The following is an 18,710-nucleotide window of genomic DNA, read 5'->3' on the forward strand; positions in this document are numbered from 1 at the left end:
TGATTAAAACAAAAGTCAGTAAATAAAGTTCCTGCCAAAAAGGAAATTAGCATAATTGGTTCATCAAATATGACCCAATAAATTTAAAGGTTAGAACACATATACCGAAAAATAAAAATAAAAAAAACTAGTTGCAATAAAAAATTATTTTGCATGTCCTCTTTTTGTACACTTGAATATATATATGAAGTTAGTCACTTTTTTTTCCCAAATGGCTGCCTCTCGTATAATATGTTTGCTTCTTGTTTTGATTACTTTGGTGGCACTGCCTAATGGAGCTGCAGTGAAAAGAGGTTTGGGTTCGGGTTCGGGTTCGAATTGGGATCCATTAATTCGGTCAGCTGTGGATTTGGAAGATGAGGTGGATGACCAGTTGGGGAATGGCACTAGATGGGCACTACTTGTGGCTGGTTCAAAGGGCTACAAAAATTACCGGCATCAGGTTTTTTGTCACAAACCCGAAAGTCATGTTAGACACATAAATTCAAAATGAAATGCGTATTTTTAAGTTTTAACATGAAATTGTTTAACCCTGTTGGTTCGCTCGTTAGTTAACTCGTTTTGGTTTGTTACACAATAATTTCTTTGAACTGGTTGATAAATTCGGCAATTATGGTATGTTCAAAATATTTTACTTTTTTTTTAGTTTTTAGATATATCAGTATTTGTTAAAGAAAAATTAAAAGTAAATGAGCTGGCTCGAGCTTTTTACAAGTAGAGCATGAGTTGATCAACATTTAGGCTCGTTAAGATAAACGAGCCAAGCCAAGCCAAATCGACTTGACTCGACTCTTTTACAACCCTATATTAGATATTGATTGTTGGTTATAAATATACAAAAAAAAGAAAAAAAGTTAAAATGTGCTACAGCAATTAGGTTTAACATTAAAGAAAATATTGTACAGTATACACATTACCCCTTGGAAGTATAAATTTTTTTATAACCACAGGCAAATGCGTGTCATGCTTATCAAATACTTAAAAGATGAAAATATTGTGGTGTTCATGTATGATGATATTGCAACAAGTGATGAGAATCCGAGGCCTAGTGTAATAATTCATTACCCGGAAGGCGCGGACGTCTATGCCTGTGTACCAAAGGTACATTGCTATATATACATCTTGATATATGTTAAAATGTAAAGTGATCCAAAATATGTTACTAAAATAGTACACTTGTTATTACAGGATTACACCGGGGATGCTGTTACAGCAGAAAACTTTTACTCGGTACTTCTTGGTGACAAAAGTGCGGTGAAAGGTGGAAGTGGAGAGGTTATAGATAGCAAGCCGGATGATCGGATCTTTCTTTACTACACGGATCACGGAGGGGCTGGATTGATAGGTGAACGTTCGAAGAATTTCAGTCTAGAATATATACGAGTAATTAAGATAGAATAAAAGTGGTCATGAGTCTTAGTTTGGTTGTAGGGATGCCTGAAAAGCCTTATGTTGTGGCTAGTGACTTTATTGATGTCTTGAAACAGAAGCATGCCATGGGCACATACAAAGAGATGGTAATGCATACTTACATATTGTTTAAAAGAAAATAACTAAACTTGTGATGTTATTTATATGAAACTAATAGATTTATATTATTTGTAAAATATTATTTAGAATTATCAAGATCTTTGTAAATCTTATCTCTAAATATGAGATAACCATTGTAATTATTATATAAAGGGAGATAATGAATGAGAGGAATTTAAGGAAAACAATTATCTTTCATGGTATCAATAGCCTAAAGATCCTCTCTCCCCTCTCTTCTTTCCTATCATCTAACCGGTGCCTCTTCTCCCTGCCCTCCTCTCTTCCGTAACACACTCTGTCTCACTCCCCGAATCGAACATGGAGGCCAAACTCCATCCCGCAATCACCGTGTCTAACATCAAAAACTTCATCCCCATAACCCTGGACAACGAGAGTTCCCAGTATGTCACATGGTCAGAATTATTCAAGATCCATTGCACCGCTTACCTAATTGTCGACCACCTTGAACCACGGGGCGAATCCTCCTCTTCTGCTGCACCACCAGCTTCGGCTGACAAAGACAAAGGTCTGGCAGCCCCTCCACTCGAAGAGTCATGGAAACGACTTGATGCAATTGTCTTGCAATGGATCTATGGAACAATCTCCATCGACCTTCTCCAAACGTTATGAAGAAAAACACGACGGCCTACGACGCGTGGATCGCGTTGCAAAACCTTTTTCAGGATAACAAGAGTTCTCGGGCTCTTCATCTTCAGACAAAACTCAATAAAACACGCCTCGAAAACTTCAAAGATGTGGCTGCATATTGCCAAGAGGTAAAAATATTAGCCGATCAATTATATTACGTTGATGTGCCTTTGTCCCAGACTCAATTAGTATTGAAAGTGCTCGGTGGGTTAACCGAACAATATAGGACCATCGCAACAGTGATCAGCTCAGCCACTCCTCTACCGGATTTTAATGAAACCCGGTCTCAGTTATGCCAAGAAGAAATAGAGATGAACAGCCAAGCCCTTCATGCGGCTCAAACAGCCAGCTTTGCCCTACAGGCCTCGGCCTCACGAACTGATCAGCAACAGTCAGAGACAACCACCCAAAACCGGTCAGACTCGTCTTTTGGTGGCAATCGTGGCCGCGGACGCGGACGAGGTCGTGGCAGGACTTCTTCAGGCAGGGGACGATCAGGTCCATACAACCAACAACAATATGCACCTTGGACTCCGTTTCTTGGGTACTGGCCCAACATGGGTCCGGCCCAATCTCAATGGCAACAATGGGCTACTTCACCTCCCTGCCCATATCCTACATCAAGCAGACCACAAACCTCGGGTCAAGGCATACTTGGACCAAAGCCTGGGCAAGCGTATCCTATGGGCTACTCACCGATCGATATCGAACAGGCACTCCACACAATGACTCTCAACCCACCCGAGAAACCATGGTATATGGACACTGGGGCCACGAATCACTGACAAATCACCCAGGTAATTTCTCGTCTTTTTTTAATACCGGTATTTTACACAACATTATTGTAGGCGACGGTAATACTATTCCCGTGATCGGACAAGGCAACCAAACCCTTAAACCACCTTTTCCACAACTTAAATTGAACAATGTCCTTTTTGCACCTAGCATTATTAAAAACCTATTGTCGGTTCATCTCCTAGCAACCGACAACCAAGTTTCAATTAAATTTGACCCGTATGGTTTTCTTGTGAAGGATCTCAAGACCAAGGCTCGTATCCTCCGCAGCAATAGCTCTGGAGATCTTTACCCGCTCACACCAGAAATTCTTTCCAAGATTCGCTCAGCCTCCTCATTTACTGCTCTTTCACAAGAAGTGTGGCATCAATGGTTGGGCCACCCGGGATCAAACTTAATTAAATTTCTTATTAAGTCTAGTTCTATTCAATGCAATAAATTTAATTCCAAACTTTGTCAATCATGTGTTTTTGGTAAAAGTACTAGACTTCCGTTTGTTGCTTCTAATAATCCTACTTTTATGCCGTTTGATTTGATACATAGTGATCTACGGACATCCCCGGTTATAAGCACCGGGGGTCACCGTTATTATATTTTGTTTGTTGACGATTTCACAAACTTCCTTTGGACTTACCCCTTAAGCCATAAATCACATGTTTACACCATATTTAAACAATTCTACACACTCATTCAAACGCAATTTGAAAGAAGCATTAAACAATTTCAATGTGACAATGGAAAAGAGTATTCCAACAACTCTTTTCAAACTTTTTGCCATCAAAACGGCATGACATTCCGTTTCTCATGCCCATATACATCATTGCAAAACGGAAAAGTGGAACGCAAAATCCGCTCAATAAACAATATCATCCGCACCCTCCTTGCCCATGCCAACCTACCCAACACATTCTGGCATCATGCATTAGAAGTTGCCACGTATTTAATAAACATATTACCTAACCAAACCCTTAACCTTAAAACCCCCACACACCTACTCTACAATCGATCTCCGACATACGACCACCTTCGAGTGTTCGGATGCCTTTGCTATCCACTCATTCCCCACACTTCCATACATAAACTTCAACACCGTTCGACACCTTGTGTATTTCTCGGCTACCCCACCCAACACCGCGGATACAAGTGTCTAGACTTATCTACTCACAAAATCATAATTTGCCGACATGTTCGGTTTGATGAAACCAGTTTCCCATTCAAAAATCTCATCCGACCATTGCTCCAAAACTACCAATTCCTTACAGACACTATCCATCCATTATTCTGGAACCACATTGACCATTCTAAACACCCAGCCCAAACAACCCAACCCACGGCCGAAGCCCAATCTCCACCCGCACCCTCACCAACCCACTTTGACCCAGTCCACTCATCTACCCAACCCAATGCTACACCCATTGTCTATTCTCGTAGGCCCAGAACCAATCAGCCCAATTCAACACACACTACCCACCCTCCTCACACCAATAACAATACCACTTCTACCTCCCAACAGAATCAATCACCACCCGTCAACCCTCATAATCCTAATCCCGTTTCCCAGCCGGACCCAACTGTAAACCAACGGACCATTCGTACTCGATCCATGGATGGCATTGTTAAACCCAAACAACTTTTCAACCTCAATACCTCCTCTATTGCAACCATTCCTCGTAATCCTATGTTGCCTTGTCCACACCTGAATGGTGCCAAGCAATGCAGGTTGAGTTTATTGCCCTTATTAAAAATGAGACGTAGGAATTGGTTCCACGAACACCGGACATGAATGTAATCTGTAGTATGTGGCTTTTTCGACACAAATTCAAATCAGATGGGTCTTTAGAAAGGTATAAGGCCAGACTTGTATGTGATGGTCGAAATCAAAAGTTGGGCGTGGATTGTGGAGAGACTTTCAATCCTGTTGTAAAACCGGCAACCATTCTTACCGTCTTATCCTTGGCATTAACCCACTCATGGCCGGTTCACCAGTTGGATGTCACCAACGCGTTTCTACATGGGTCTCTTAGAGAAACAGTTTATATGTATCAACCAATGGGGTTTCGGCATAGCAACTACCCGGACCATGTGTGCCGCCTAAAGAAATCGCTTTACGGTCTTAAACAAGCTCCTCGGGCATGGTACCAACGGTTCACAGATTACGTCATCACACTCGGGTTCAATCAAAGCCGGTGTGACAACTCTCTGTTTGTTTACAAACACGGTGCAGACACGGCGTATTTGCTTATATATGTCGATGACATCATTCTCACCACTTCATCCGATGGTTTGCGGGTTACTCTCATGGCCAACTTTCCTCTGAGATCGCAATGAAAGACCTCGGCCCCTTAAGCTATTTTCTTGGAATCTCAGTTAAAAGGGACGGTAACACTATGTTTTTATCGCAGAAGTCTTATGTGGCCGTTATATTGGAACAAGCAGCCATGTCCTCGTGTAAATCGGTCCTGACTCCCGTTGACACAAAACCAAAATTAAGTTCGAACGACGGAACAGATTTCGAAGATCCAACTTTGTTCAGAAGTTTGGCCGGGGCTCTTCAATACCTTACATTCACACGTCCAGACATATCGTATGCGGTACAGAAGGTGTGTATGCACATGCATTCACCTAAACTGTCTCATTGGAACGCCTTATTACGGATTCTTCGATATCTTCGGGGGTCTTCGGATTTTGGTCTCACGCTAGGCCATGCTAGTACCCAGAATCTACGAGCATACACTGAAGCCGATTGGGCGGGTTGCCCAGACACTCGACGTTCTACATCAGGCTATTGTGTCTACTTTGGTGATAATATCTTAGCTTGGTCTTCTAAACGACAAGCCATTGTCTCCAGATCCATTGCCGAAGCAGAATACAGAGGAGTTGCCAACGTGGTAGCGGAAATTTGCTGGTTACAGAATCTTTTGTTGGAATTGCATCGTTCGTTATCTGTCGCTACATTGGTTTACTATGACAACATTAGTGCTATCTACCTCTCAAGCAATCCAGTTCAACACCAACGTACCAAACACATCGAGGTTGACATCCATTTTGTTCGTGAACAAGTTCAGAGGGGTCATGTGTGCATTCAACATGTACCAACCCGATACTAGATAGTCGACATTTTTACCAAAGGTCTCCCGAAGATATTGTAATAGATTTATATTATTTGTAAAATATTATTTAGAATTATCAAGATCTTTGTAAATCTTATCTCTAAATATGAGATAACCATTGTAATTATTATATAAAGGGAGATAATTAATGAGAGGAATTTAAGGAAAACAATTATCTTTCAGAAACTTTGTTCCATTGAGAAATAAAATAATGTGTCTAATCAAGAAGGTTTATTATATATTGTAGGTAATATATATCGAAGCTTGTGAAAGTGGAAGCATCTTCGAAGGCTTGCTCCCCGAAGATCTCAACATATACGCGATATCTTCAACCAAACCATACGAAGGCAGTTATATAATCTATTGTCCAGACATGGATCCCCCTCCCCCACCCGAGTATACAGTCTGCTTGGGAGATACATTTAGCGTTGCTTGGTTGGAAGACAGGTATGTATAGTCCGCGTATGGATGTATAGTCCGCGTATGGTATGGGCATACATATGGTTGTTTATGAGTTTTAATTGAACATTTTTATGGGTTGGTTTAACAGCGAGACACATAACCTAAAGAAAGAATCACTTGTGCTGCAAATCAGCAAGGTTTGAGACTATACATGACTTTAAGCATTTGGCTATGAATAAATGATTAAATGTATTATAGGTTTTAAGTAGTTCAACATGTGAATATGAGGATTGCTATTAAATTGGCACGTTTTCGTGTATAGGTGAAGGAAAGGACATCTATAAATGGTACTTATGTTAACGGTTCTCATGTGATGGAATTTGGTACCAAGGACATAAAATATGAGAAGGTTTATTTATATCAAGGATTCGATCCTGCAACTGCATACCTACCAGCTAATCAGAATCGATATAATATGATCACGAATGCTGTAAATCAAAGAGACGCGGATCTTATGTACTTGTGGCAGAAAGTAAGTAAATGTGATTTGTCTGTTTACTAAAAATAAATACCTTGTTTGTTATGGCGCTATGGTGCATATAAGCGCACTATATGGGCGGACTCAAACCGAACCAAAAACCCAAAATTTAATTTTCGGGGTTTTTGAAAACCAATCGATTTTTCTTTTCACAATGGGTTCTGTTTAAGTTTTACCATTTGGGCAGCTGGGCTTGAAACTTTGGACAAACAGTGGGTCCAAAATAATGAATTTGAGGCTTAAACTAGTGTGACAATTTCTTTTGTTACTTGATAATTATTTAATTATTAAACTTGAGCCTAATATATTTGAGTTACACGATTCATTAATTTCTTATAAATTACTTAACACCTAGAAGATAAAAAGTAATTTACAAGTTTAAACATTTTAATAAATGATTAAATCCGTCTAACAAAAAAAATCAATCAATTAACATTAGGCTCAAAAAAATAAATTAATGTTGCTTGCTGGTTTGATTCGGTTATGCTCGATTTTTACAGGTTGAGTTCAGTATTTTTTTTTGGGTTTTTACGGGTACATGCAAAACCAAATCCAAACCACAAATTTGAGTTTTTGAGGAAACATAAAACCAAACCAACGGTTTTGGGATGTTCAGGTTCAGTTATATCGGTTAATGGTTGGCTATATTAGTTTCACGTGCTCCCTAAATTGTGCAGTACAAGAGATCACCAGTTTCTAAAAGAGCGGAATCACTCATGAAGATAACCAAGACCTTAAGGCATATGTCACATTTAGATAGCAGTGTTGACATGATTGGGGTGCTCTTTTCGGACCACAAAAGGGTCGCACAATCCTCCGTTCGACTAGAGGTCAAGGTCTACCGCTAGTGGATGATTGGGATTGTCTTAAATCTGTGGTATGTTTTACTTGAAGCAAGATATAGTTTAAACTAGGAACTTTTAACTTCTACTATATATATGGCCATTTTGTTAAATGAGATATTTTCTTGTGAAGACTCAATTATTTGAGAAGCATTGTGGCTTGCTAACTGAACATGGCATGAAGCACATGCGCGCCTTTGCAAACATTTGCAATAACCAAGTTGGGATGACTGAGGTTGAGGAAGTGCTTATTGCTACTTGTGCTGGGAAGAACATCGGGCCATATGCTAGCAATGGGGATTTTAGCGTCTAATTTTATCAAGCGTTAACATGTGTAATTTACTTGCATTATCAGCATACTTAAGGTGTTTATTTCAAGTATATGTGTGCGTGTTTCATTTGAACATAAATGATTGACCTGACTATCAGTATTGAAGAGTTGTCACATAAAGAACTTGTTTTGTATTTTGTGACACAGATGTTTGTTTGATATGAATACGAATAAAGTTGTTAGGTATTGGTGTAGTCTTAAAAGTTGTCAATAGGGTGGCTTAATGTCACGGAGTTATCCCTCAGACTCCGTGCGGCATCCGAAGGCCAGCCAATCGGTCCGCTCATGACCAGGGTCTCCTGGTTTCGTCCTGCCTTGGACTCATCAGGCGAGCGGCAACAGCTCGCAACCAGCGATGCGTTCGTCATGCAAGCACGACTAGGCATGTACGCCTTCCATCCCAGGCCGTGCCCAATGAAGTCCGGGACGAGCCAACAAACCCAAGCGTTACAACACAAATTAAGCATCTCGATCTTCAAATATTTGGTCCGTGACACTCTCCCACCACCATAACCATGCGCATCCTCGTGCATGCACATGTCGTCCCATACCGACGTGCAAGACTTAGACGTAGTGGTCCTCCCCTATGCCATGCATGTCTGAAGGGCAAGCTCGCCGTCCCATACCAGCTCACAAGCCGAAGCCATGCGTTTTGAGAATGATCAACTCTGATAAATGGGACACCCAATAGTTCAGCCAAAATGTGAGTTAGCCGCGTCGGTTAATTATGCCACCGGATTGTATGAGGCCGACGTTCGCCAAGTTAGCAGACTTCAAAACAGGTTACGGCTCTGCTATACCGTAAAACTTTTAACACGAACACGGAGGTCTTCACTTCACTGGACTAGGGCGGCGCCCACGATCCCATACTCGCGGCTTACAAAGACCATCGATCTTCTCCCACCACCATTGCTTAACTTATTCTCGACATTTTTAAGCTCTTTTTGGTTGAGTGTGCACGTTCCAACGTATCCGAGGTTCGACCTGCTCTGATACCACTTGTCACGGAGTTATCCCTCAGACTCCGTGCGGCGCCCGAAGGCCAGCCAATCGGTCCACTCATGACCAGGGTCTGCTGGTTTCGTCCTGCTTTGGACTCATCAGGCGAGCGGCAACAGCTCGCAACCAGCGATGCGTTCGTCATGCAAGCACGACTATGCATGTACGCCTTCCTTCCCGCTGAGGCCGTGCCCAATGAAGTCCAGGACGAGCCAACAAACACAAGCGTTACAACACAAATTAAGCATCTCGATCTTCAAATATTTGGTTAAGCAAACTCTTCTTCAGGTTGGTTAAGCGGTTGCTGGGATTGTAGACTTTAAACATGAACCATTGTACTTGGATTAATTATATAATACTATTAGATCTGGTAGTCTAAATCACACACAGGTTCGAACCCCACCACCCCACCCTGTCCGGTTAGTGTTTTAACTTTATTTAAACTTTATTTTGATTTATTTTTTATGTCGGTTTTGATTTTTATTTATTTATCATTTAGTTGTAATTTAAAAAAAAACAAACTGGCCATGTGTCGATGTCTATTTGGATATATTACGACTTATTTTTTTGGGTTTTCTCTTCTCGTTGCTGATACCGTAACAAACTAAAACGATACCGACCTATTAGTAGCATAACAAAACGCGTTCCATTTTGTTCCCGCCGGAGCGAGTGGGTTAGCATAGATGAATTTAACATTTACAACTTTACTTCACCTTTAGCACATTAAAAAAATTATAATAAATAAAAAAAGTTAGAAAAACCTCTCACCTTGTAGTCTAATACAAACATGCATAGAGCATTAATATAAAACAAATGCAGTACAAAACAAAATTGACCCACAAAATTGACCAATTATAGGCTAGGTGCTTTAGATATGCTAAACACTGATTTTGCATGTTGTTTATCAAATGTGAATCCCATTTGGCGTTCACATTTTGCCAAGTGGTGTTATCTTTGCATGCATATTTTGTACACTTGAATATATGTATGCAATGCAATGAATATATGTTCACACATATATGCATGCATTGTAATAACTGAAGTTATCACTTTCTCCAAACACCTAGGGTTTTCGGTTTCAATGGCCGGCTCTAGTATAATATGTTTGGTTATAGTATTGATGACAGTCGTGGCACTACCTAACGGAGCTTCTGCGAAAAGAGGTTCGGGCTTGGGTTCGAATTGGGATCCATTCATTCGGTCAGCTGTGGATTTAGAAGATGAGGTGGATTACCAGTTGGGTAGTGGCACTAGATGGGCTCTACTTGTGGCTGGTTCAAAGGACTACAAAAATTACCGGCATCAGGTGCAAATATTATTAAAAATCGAGCTGTGTGTGATAATGTATAAATTATCTAAGCACAAATGTAAAAATTGTCAAAAGTTGCTTCAATGTTTCATTTTATAACAGTTTGTTTAACTTTTACAATCTTTAAAATATAATGTACGTCTTATTAAATTTTGAATATGCCGTCGCCACATGCATATAATTATGAAATTATCAACGTTTCAACATGAATTATGCTTCTCGGGGTCAACCCAAACGTACAAATCTTCGAAATCGTGTATTTGTCTACAGAGTACGAACATAAGTTTAAAATTATCTTTTAAAAAATATATATATCGTTAACAATAAAGAAAAATTGGTAGTGTTATAACACATTACCCCTTGGAAATATAAAGTTTCATTAACCACAGGCAAATGTGTGTCATGCTTACCAAATACTTAGAAAAGGAGGCCTGAAAGACGAAAACATTGTCGTGTTCATGTACGATGATATTGCAACAAGTGATGAGAATCCGAGGCCTGGTGTAATTATTAATCACCCAGAAGGCGAGGACGTCTATGCCGGAGTACCAAAGGTACATTGCTATATATGTATACACATCTAGATATATGTTAAGAAATAAAGTGATCAAAATATGTTGCTAAAATACTACACTTGTTATTACAGGACTACACTGGGGACGCAGTTACAGCCGAAAACTTTTACTCCGTGCTTCTTGGTAACAAAAGTGCGGTGAAAGGTGGAAGTGGAAAGGTTATAGATAGCAAACCGAATGATCGAATCTTTCTTTTCTACACAGATCATGGAGGGGCTGGAACATTAGGTGAGTCTTAAAAAAATTTCACTTAGCAAAAAGACTAATTAAGATCGAATTATAGTGGTCATTAGTCTTAGTACGGTTGTAGGGATGCCTGAAAAGCCTTATGTTGTGGCCAATGACTTCATTGAGGTCTTGAAAGAGAAGCATGCAACGGGCACATACAAAGAGATGGTAATGCATACTGACATATTTTGTTTAAAGTTATATTGGTTTTAAATAATCCCAGCTGGTGGCAGTCCCACATATTTGCTTCCATTGATAACGACTAATAGAAGCGTAACTCCGTCAGTCTCCAGCCGCCGGCTAACGTTTTTTTTTTTCCCGAAAAACTCCTTTTTTCATCGGAAAACTCAACCTGAACACCGCCGCCGCCAGCATCACCTGGACAAAACCACCGCCGCTGATTGACAACCACCACGTGAACAACACCGTCGCCACTTGAACACCACCACCGCCACCACCACCGCTTACCATCACTATCTAAATACCACCACCGACAATTTCCACATGAAAAAGGAGTTTTTCGGCCGAAAACCTTTTTCTAACAACCACCCCCTAGGGTTCCGGCGGCCTCAATAATTGGGGGTTTTTACTAAAAACAAGTTCCGAAAGGTTTCAAATGGGTTTGGGAAGAAAATGCTAAGTTTTCCGATGACCAAAGACTAATGGAGTAAAGCTTTCATTAGTCGTGGATCGTTGGAAGCAAACTTGTTAAAAAATGGGACTGTAACAAGCCATTTCATTAGTTGGGATTGCATCGACCAAAAGATGATAGTTGAGATTATTCAAAACCAACGTATATACCTTGTTTAAAAGAAAATAACTAAACTTGTGGTGCTATTTTATTTATATCATTATATGTAACTTTTATTTATAGAGAAATATGTTTATGTCTCCAATGAAGAAATTTAATTGTATATTGTAGGTCATGTATTTAGAAGCTTGTGATAGTGGGAGCGTCTTCATAGGCTTGCTCCCCGATGATCTCAACATTTACGCCATAAGTTCAACCAATGCCTTAGAGTTCAGTTATATATACTATTGTCCCGACACGATCCCTCCTTCCCCACCCGAGTATACAGTTTGTTTGGGAGATACATTTAGCGTCGCTTGGCTAGAAGATAGGTATTTATAGTCCACGTATAGTACGCTATATATATATGGTTGTTTATGAGTCATTAATTAACATTTTATCAGTTGTTTTAACCAGCGATACGCATAACCTGAAGAAAGACACGCTTGAGCAACAAATCAACAGGGTTTGAGACTAGACTTTAAGCATTTGGCCATGAACAATTGTATTATATACGTTCTTTGAACAATTTAATATGTGCATACAATGATTGTTCAAATTGGCATATTTTCATGTATAGGTGAAGAACCGGACATCTACGTATGGTACTTATGTTAATGGTTCTCATGTGATGGAATTTGGCACCAAAAGCATAAAACATGAGAAGGTCTATCTTTATCAAGGATTCAATCCTGCAACTGCAAACCTACCAGCTAATCGGAATCAATATAATATGATTACGAATGCTGTAAATCAAAGAGATGCGGATCTTATGTACTTGTGGCAGAAAGTAAGTAATTGTGATTTTTTTGTTAGTATAAAATTAACGCACACGTCATCTTTCATTACATCAGCGTGTTATGACACCTTTGTACTTATATGTGCACTATATGGGTCAGTTTTGGGCTCAATTTGAACCAAGAACCGGTTTTTGTGGTGTTGAAAAACCAGTTAGTTTTCTTTTAAGTTTTAACCATAGATTTGATTTAGTTTTGTTTTGCCATTTGGGCTTGATATATATTGGAACAAAAATGGGCCCTAGACTAAGGCATATATTTTTTCTGATAATTATTACGCACTTAGCCTAAAATATTTAGGTCACATGATTTATTAATTTCTAATATTATAAATTAACTAGCACTAAAAAGAAAAAAATATAATTCATAAGTTCAATAACAAACTTTCAAATGAAACGATCCAAATAATAAAGAAAAAAAAAATAAGCTGTTAATGCTCGAAAAACAAATACAGTCAAACAAACATGAATCCTAATGTCGCTTATGGGTTCGGTTCAACTTCTACGGGTTCAGTTTAGTTTTTGGTTTTTTTCGGAGATGAGTACATGCAAAGCTGAACCCGTACAACAAACGAGAAATAAAACTAAAGTGACGGGTTCACTTATGTCGGTTAATGGTTGGTAATTATTTTGGTTTCACGCGCTCCATAAATTATGCAGTACAAGAGATCACCAATATCCAAAAGAGCGGAATCTCTCAACAAGATAGCCGAGACATTGAGGCATATGTCACATTTGGATAGTAGTGTCGACATGATTGGCGTGCTACTTTTCGGACCACAAAAGGGTCGTTCAATCCTTCGTTCGACTAGAGGTCATGGTCTACCGGTAGTGGATGACTGGGATTGTCTTAAATCTATGGTACGTTTTACTTAAACCAAGACAATGTTTAAACTAGGAATTTTTCAAACTGTACTATATATATGGCTATTTTGATTAATGAGAAATGTTCTTGTGAAGACTCGATTATTTGAGAAGCATTGTGGCCTGCTGACTGAAGACGGCTTGAAGCACATGCGCGCCTTTGCAAACATTTGCAATACCCAAGTTGAGATGACCGAGGTTGAGGAAGTGGTTATAGCCACATGTGCTGGGAAGAACATCGGACCATATGCTAGCAATGGGGTTTTTAGTGTCTAATTTTATCAAGTGTTAGCATGTGTTTACTTGCAATATCATATTACTTAATGGTGTTTATTTCAAGTATATGTTTCCATGTTTCCATTTGAAATAAATGATCGATTTGACTATTAGAGTTGTTAAAACGTTGTGTTTCGTTACATAGATAAGTGATGCGAATATCAATTAAGTTGTTATTAAGGTAGATTACGGGTTAGACTATTTGTTGTGGTGCACGAGCCAAGGGCGCTAGCTTATTGCCGCGACCATTTCATTAGCGAACACCATAAAACCCTGGGGCTAGCATATGAAACATGACCGTACGTTGTGTGTGGAATGTGTGGGAGTGTGTGCCATATGAACTTATGGAATAAAATTCAAACTTTCTATATATTAACAAATTCACTCATAGTTCTCCAATTCTCAAATTTCTTCTTTTGTCCTAACTTTACTCCAAAACATCAACCAAAAACGAAATTGAAATAGTTTATTTCATTCGATATTCAGAAGAAGACGATCTTATTTTTGAAGCGAGCATGATAACGATTAACCTCTTGGTTGAGCAATATCAAATGCGACATAGACTAGCAAGACAACCACCTCTTGATCGTGAGCGAGTGGGCTCTAATGAAACTTTGGTATGCCAATATTTTAGCCTATATCCCATTTATGATGAACAGTATTTTAGAGGAAGTTTTTGAATGTGCAGACAATTATTTTTGCGTTTAGCAAATGATATGTAAGAACAATATCATATTTTCAACAAAGAGAAGATGCTATAGATAGACCCGGGTTCATTACTATGCGAAAATGTACAGGCACTCTTCAGCAGCTAGTGTATGGATTACCATCAGATGCAATAGGTGAATGTAGAAATGTTTGAAAAAATTGTGCGCGATTCACTTCATTTTTTTGTGAAGGTATATATATTTTCTACTTATGTTATATATATATATATATATATACTAGTTTGAGACCCGTGTATTATACGGGGAATTAATGAAAATTACGATATTTAAACGTTAAACAAAATACAATCAATAACACAATTATAATATATTGTTAATACAGTTACAACTTTTATTAAAATTACAGGAATTACAAAGCAAAACTTTACGCAATGATCACAAATAAGAAAAAATTTCCTTGTACACTACATTTGTTGTTGTATTGGTCAGATTACCTTGTTTATCAAGAATCAGAATCTTGAGCCCAAACCTGCTTGTAACTCTTGACAAGGCGACATATAGCTGTCCATGTGAAAACACGGGTTCTTTCAAGTGATTTTCTATAAAAATTATCTTTTCATTAGCATTTAGATAAAAGTGAATTCAATTGTTAAAATTGTTAATTCATCTTTGTTTAGCATTAAGTACTGATGTTTAAAGGAAGCAGTAAAAACTTTTCTTTTCTCATTTCCATGCCCCTAGCTAGCTCATGTTTATATTGAAAAGCCATCTCTCTCTCTCTCTCTCTCTCTCTCTCACACACACACACACACACTAGTAATTGCATTAGTTTTAACCTAGAGATTTCATATCCAGAGTAACTTAAGAAAACATAAAACAACTTAATTAAAAATGAAAAGAATATGACAAATATATTTACTGCTTTCTAGATTTTTTTAGCTTTTTTTATTTTATTTTGATATTATTTAAAAGAATATTGATATTTGATTAGATAAATTATTACCCATTTTGTTGATTTCAGTATAAATTATCTTCTTTCTATATTTTGTAGAAAAATAAAAGAGAATGTGTGAGGTGACAGTATAGATACCGGCCCTCTCATTCTTCATATTTTAAAAATATTCCAAAATTGACAAACTAGAAAGTAAAATTGATGGGTTGTTTTTGCTATTCATGTCAGCTCCAGAGAAGAGACAAAGAGTTCCATCTGCCTACAACCGGTTCATCAAGTCAGCTTTCATAATCTCCTTTTTTTTATTTGATCATATAAATATCCATTTATTCTATAAATATAATAAAAATGCTAAAGAAGTTATAATAATAGATGAGTCAGCAATTGAAATTTAAATTAAAAATGCAGGGAAGAGATTCAAAGGATCAAAGCCGGGAATCCTGACATTAGTCACAGAGAAGCCTTCAGTGCTGCTGCTAAGAATGTAATATGCATGTCTTCTTCTTTATTAGTTTTACTAGGGTTTTTGTTTTTACTCTTATAAAAGTTACAACTTTCAGATTTCATTTTCTTTCTGTTTTCAGCAAGAAAGAATAGCATAATGCATAATCATATATATATATATATATAATGAAAACTCACTTGAGTTGAAAACTCTAGAAACTCATTCTCAACCACATGTTTTTAATTAAAGTTTAAATTTTGTGGTTAACAATTAAAATGAATAAAAAATATAAATATAAATATAACTTTTTCTCTTTCCTGAAAACATATATAAAAATTAGTAAAAAATGTTTAAAAGTAGCAAAACATTTTTTTTTATGTTACGATGTTTTGTATTAAATGTTACAACATATATTACATGTAACAAAAAAAACAATGTTACATAGGGTTTTTGCGGGTTTTTACAACTCAAGTGGGTTTTCATTTTAACTTTACCCTATATATATATATATAATCTAGAAAGCAGTTGTGAATTAACGACTGTTTATAAACTGTTCGGCGGTAAGTTCATTTATGTTCATTCAAATGAATGAACGAACATGAACAAGGAATTTTGCCCAAATAACTAATTGAACAAACACGAATGGAGGCCATGTTCACTCAGTTGTGTTCGTGAATATTCGATAATGTACCGTTTATGTTTGCTTAATTGCTTTTCTAATCTAATCATATTATGTTCGTTAAAGGTTTTCTAATGAGTTACATAATGAAACAAATATTTTTATGAGTATGATGTAATAACTTATATGTAAAATTACGTACATATAAATGCTAAATAAAGCATTGTTTTTCGTGAACCATTTACAAACAAATTCATTTCTTTAATGAACGAACACAAATAAAAAATTCCATTTGGTAGCTATTTTTGAGCGTACCTTCATTGTTCAATAATAGCTTGACGAAAAAACATGAAGAACACCGGTTCCGTTCACGTAGTTTACGGTGCTTAGACATATGATTGTTACCCTCGTAAGTAAATTCCAACAAAAAGGTTAACTATACATGTTTTTTTATCAAACAGTGGGCCCACTTTCCACACATTCACTTCGGTCTGATGCATGATCAGATGAGTTCTGTGAACAAGACCGGCATGAGCCCACACCCACAGGTACACACTATTCATATAATTTCTCATGGGTATCTGAGAATTTAAATGACTTGATCGAGCTGAAATAAAAAGGCTCATAGGCCCTAACGAGTAACGAAATAAAAGGTCCCGTTGGCCCAGTACCTCAAATCGGTTATGGATAAAAAAAATGGGCCCGATATCTAATAAGAAGATTACGATTTGTACTTATTTCATAAAAAAATATTAAAATACATATATAAAAAAATTGTTGTGCCCCCGAAAATTAGTGTCCCGGCCGGTCGCTCAACCCAGAAGCCGACCCTGGGGTCACGTTGTAGGCTTATAGCTACACCACCTGGCCATCCAATTTCACACCGTTATCAGCCGTCATCAAAACACTCATACAATCGTTTTGAAATAAAAAGTCAAACTTTGAAATGTATTATTGTTCTGACTATAGAGGGTCAAACTTTTTGAAAACCTTATTGGTCAGAACTTAGTATAACACTATTCATATAATTTCACTAATACATGCAAAAACTTAATTAGTATAACATTTTGATTATTCTTAATGCATGTAGGATCACACTGATGTTGGTTTCATTAAAGATGGTTGCTTTGCTTCTACAAATGTGGGTGTCTCTCCGTAGTAGTCACTCTAAACACTATCTTAATCTGCTTTATCAACGTATGAAGTTATCTACTAATTTGTTCCTTAAAATTTTAATGTAGCAACTGTTTCCAATATCACACTACTCTATGCTTCATATCTCTATACACCGTATAATTATTTAAGACATTTATGCCTAATTTTATATATTCAGAAAACCATTTATAATATTGCAAGTATACTTTGTATAAAGGAGGATGGATGCCTATACATAGTTAAGATTTAAGAAGATGAGATATCAGTCTGGGTAATGCTAGTAATTCCGGATCGTATTTATAAGTCGGTAAATAGGTAAAGACCTAAGTTGACAAGTCAGTTATATTAATAAAAAATTATTATAACGAGTTTTTAGTCTTAGTAATCTTTTGCAATAATAAATATTTTATCAATACTATACCTTGAATCTAAGTAATCTTTTGCAATTATAAAGTTTTTCAAATGTAAACAACTTTTATCAAGACTTCCTGAAAAAGATGACCTAAAAAAGCAAGAAAAAGAACACAAATTAGATGTTTCACCAACATCTATGCCAACATGTTCAGTAGCATGGTGCCAATATCTCTTTTGAGGATTCAAAACAACTTTTATAAACGAAGAAGAGACAAAGATTTAAGGCCTTTTCGTAGAGTAAACTTAGTATAATATTTAGCACAATGTATATGTTGGAAATCGATCGTATGCAAAAGATGAACATGAATCATAGACTAAAACATTAACACATTACTAAGGCCTATAGAAGGTGAGTTCCAACTGATGCGTTGTTTGGAAAACAATCAATAATCTAATAACAATAATTACGCTTAACCAATACAAT

General features: G+C 37.4%; 1 protein-coding gene and 1 pseudogene across 1 annotated transcript; both read left to right on the top strand.

Annotated features, from left to right (window-relative positions):
• Nucleotides 1-211: 211 nt before the first annotated feature.
• LOC143558906 (vacuolar-processing enzyme-like) lies at nt 212-8,178 on the top strand (annotated as a pseudogene).
• A 2,098-nt stretch (nt 8,179-10,276) lies between these two features.
• LOC143558907 (vacuolar-processing enzyme-like) lies at nt 10,277-14,033 on the top strand. Its single transcript, XM_077047645.1, has 9 exons — nt 10,277-10,501; nt 10,894-11,058; nt 11,151-11,307; nt 11,390-11,475; nt 12,230-12,429; nt 12,515-12,563; nt 12,678-12,887; nt 13,554-13,754; nt 13,854-14,033. Exons 1-9 carry the CDS (start codon nt 10,277-10,279, stop codon nt 14,031-14,033), a joined length of 1,473 nt encoding a protein of 490 aa, XP_076903760.1.
• The last annotated feature ends 4,677 nt before the right edge of the window (nt 14,034-18,710 follow it).

The sequence above is a fragment of the Bidens hawaiensis genome, unplaced genomic scaffold (assembly GCF_021521415.1).
Source record: "Bidens hawaiensis isolate Kalapana, Puna unplaced genomic scaffold, B.hawaiensis_p1.1 tig00019670_1, whole genome shotgun sequence".
NCBI classification, from domain to species: domain Eukaryota; kingdom Viridiplantae; phylum Streptophyta; class Magnoliopsida; order Asterales; family Asteraceae; genus Bidens; species Bidens hawaiensis.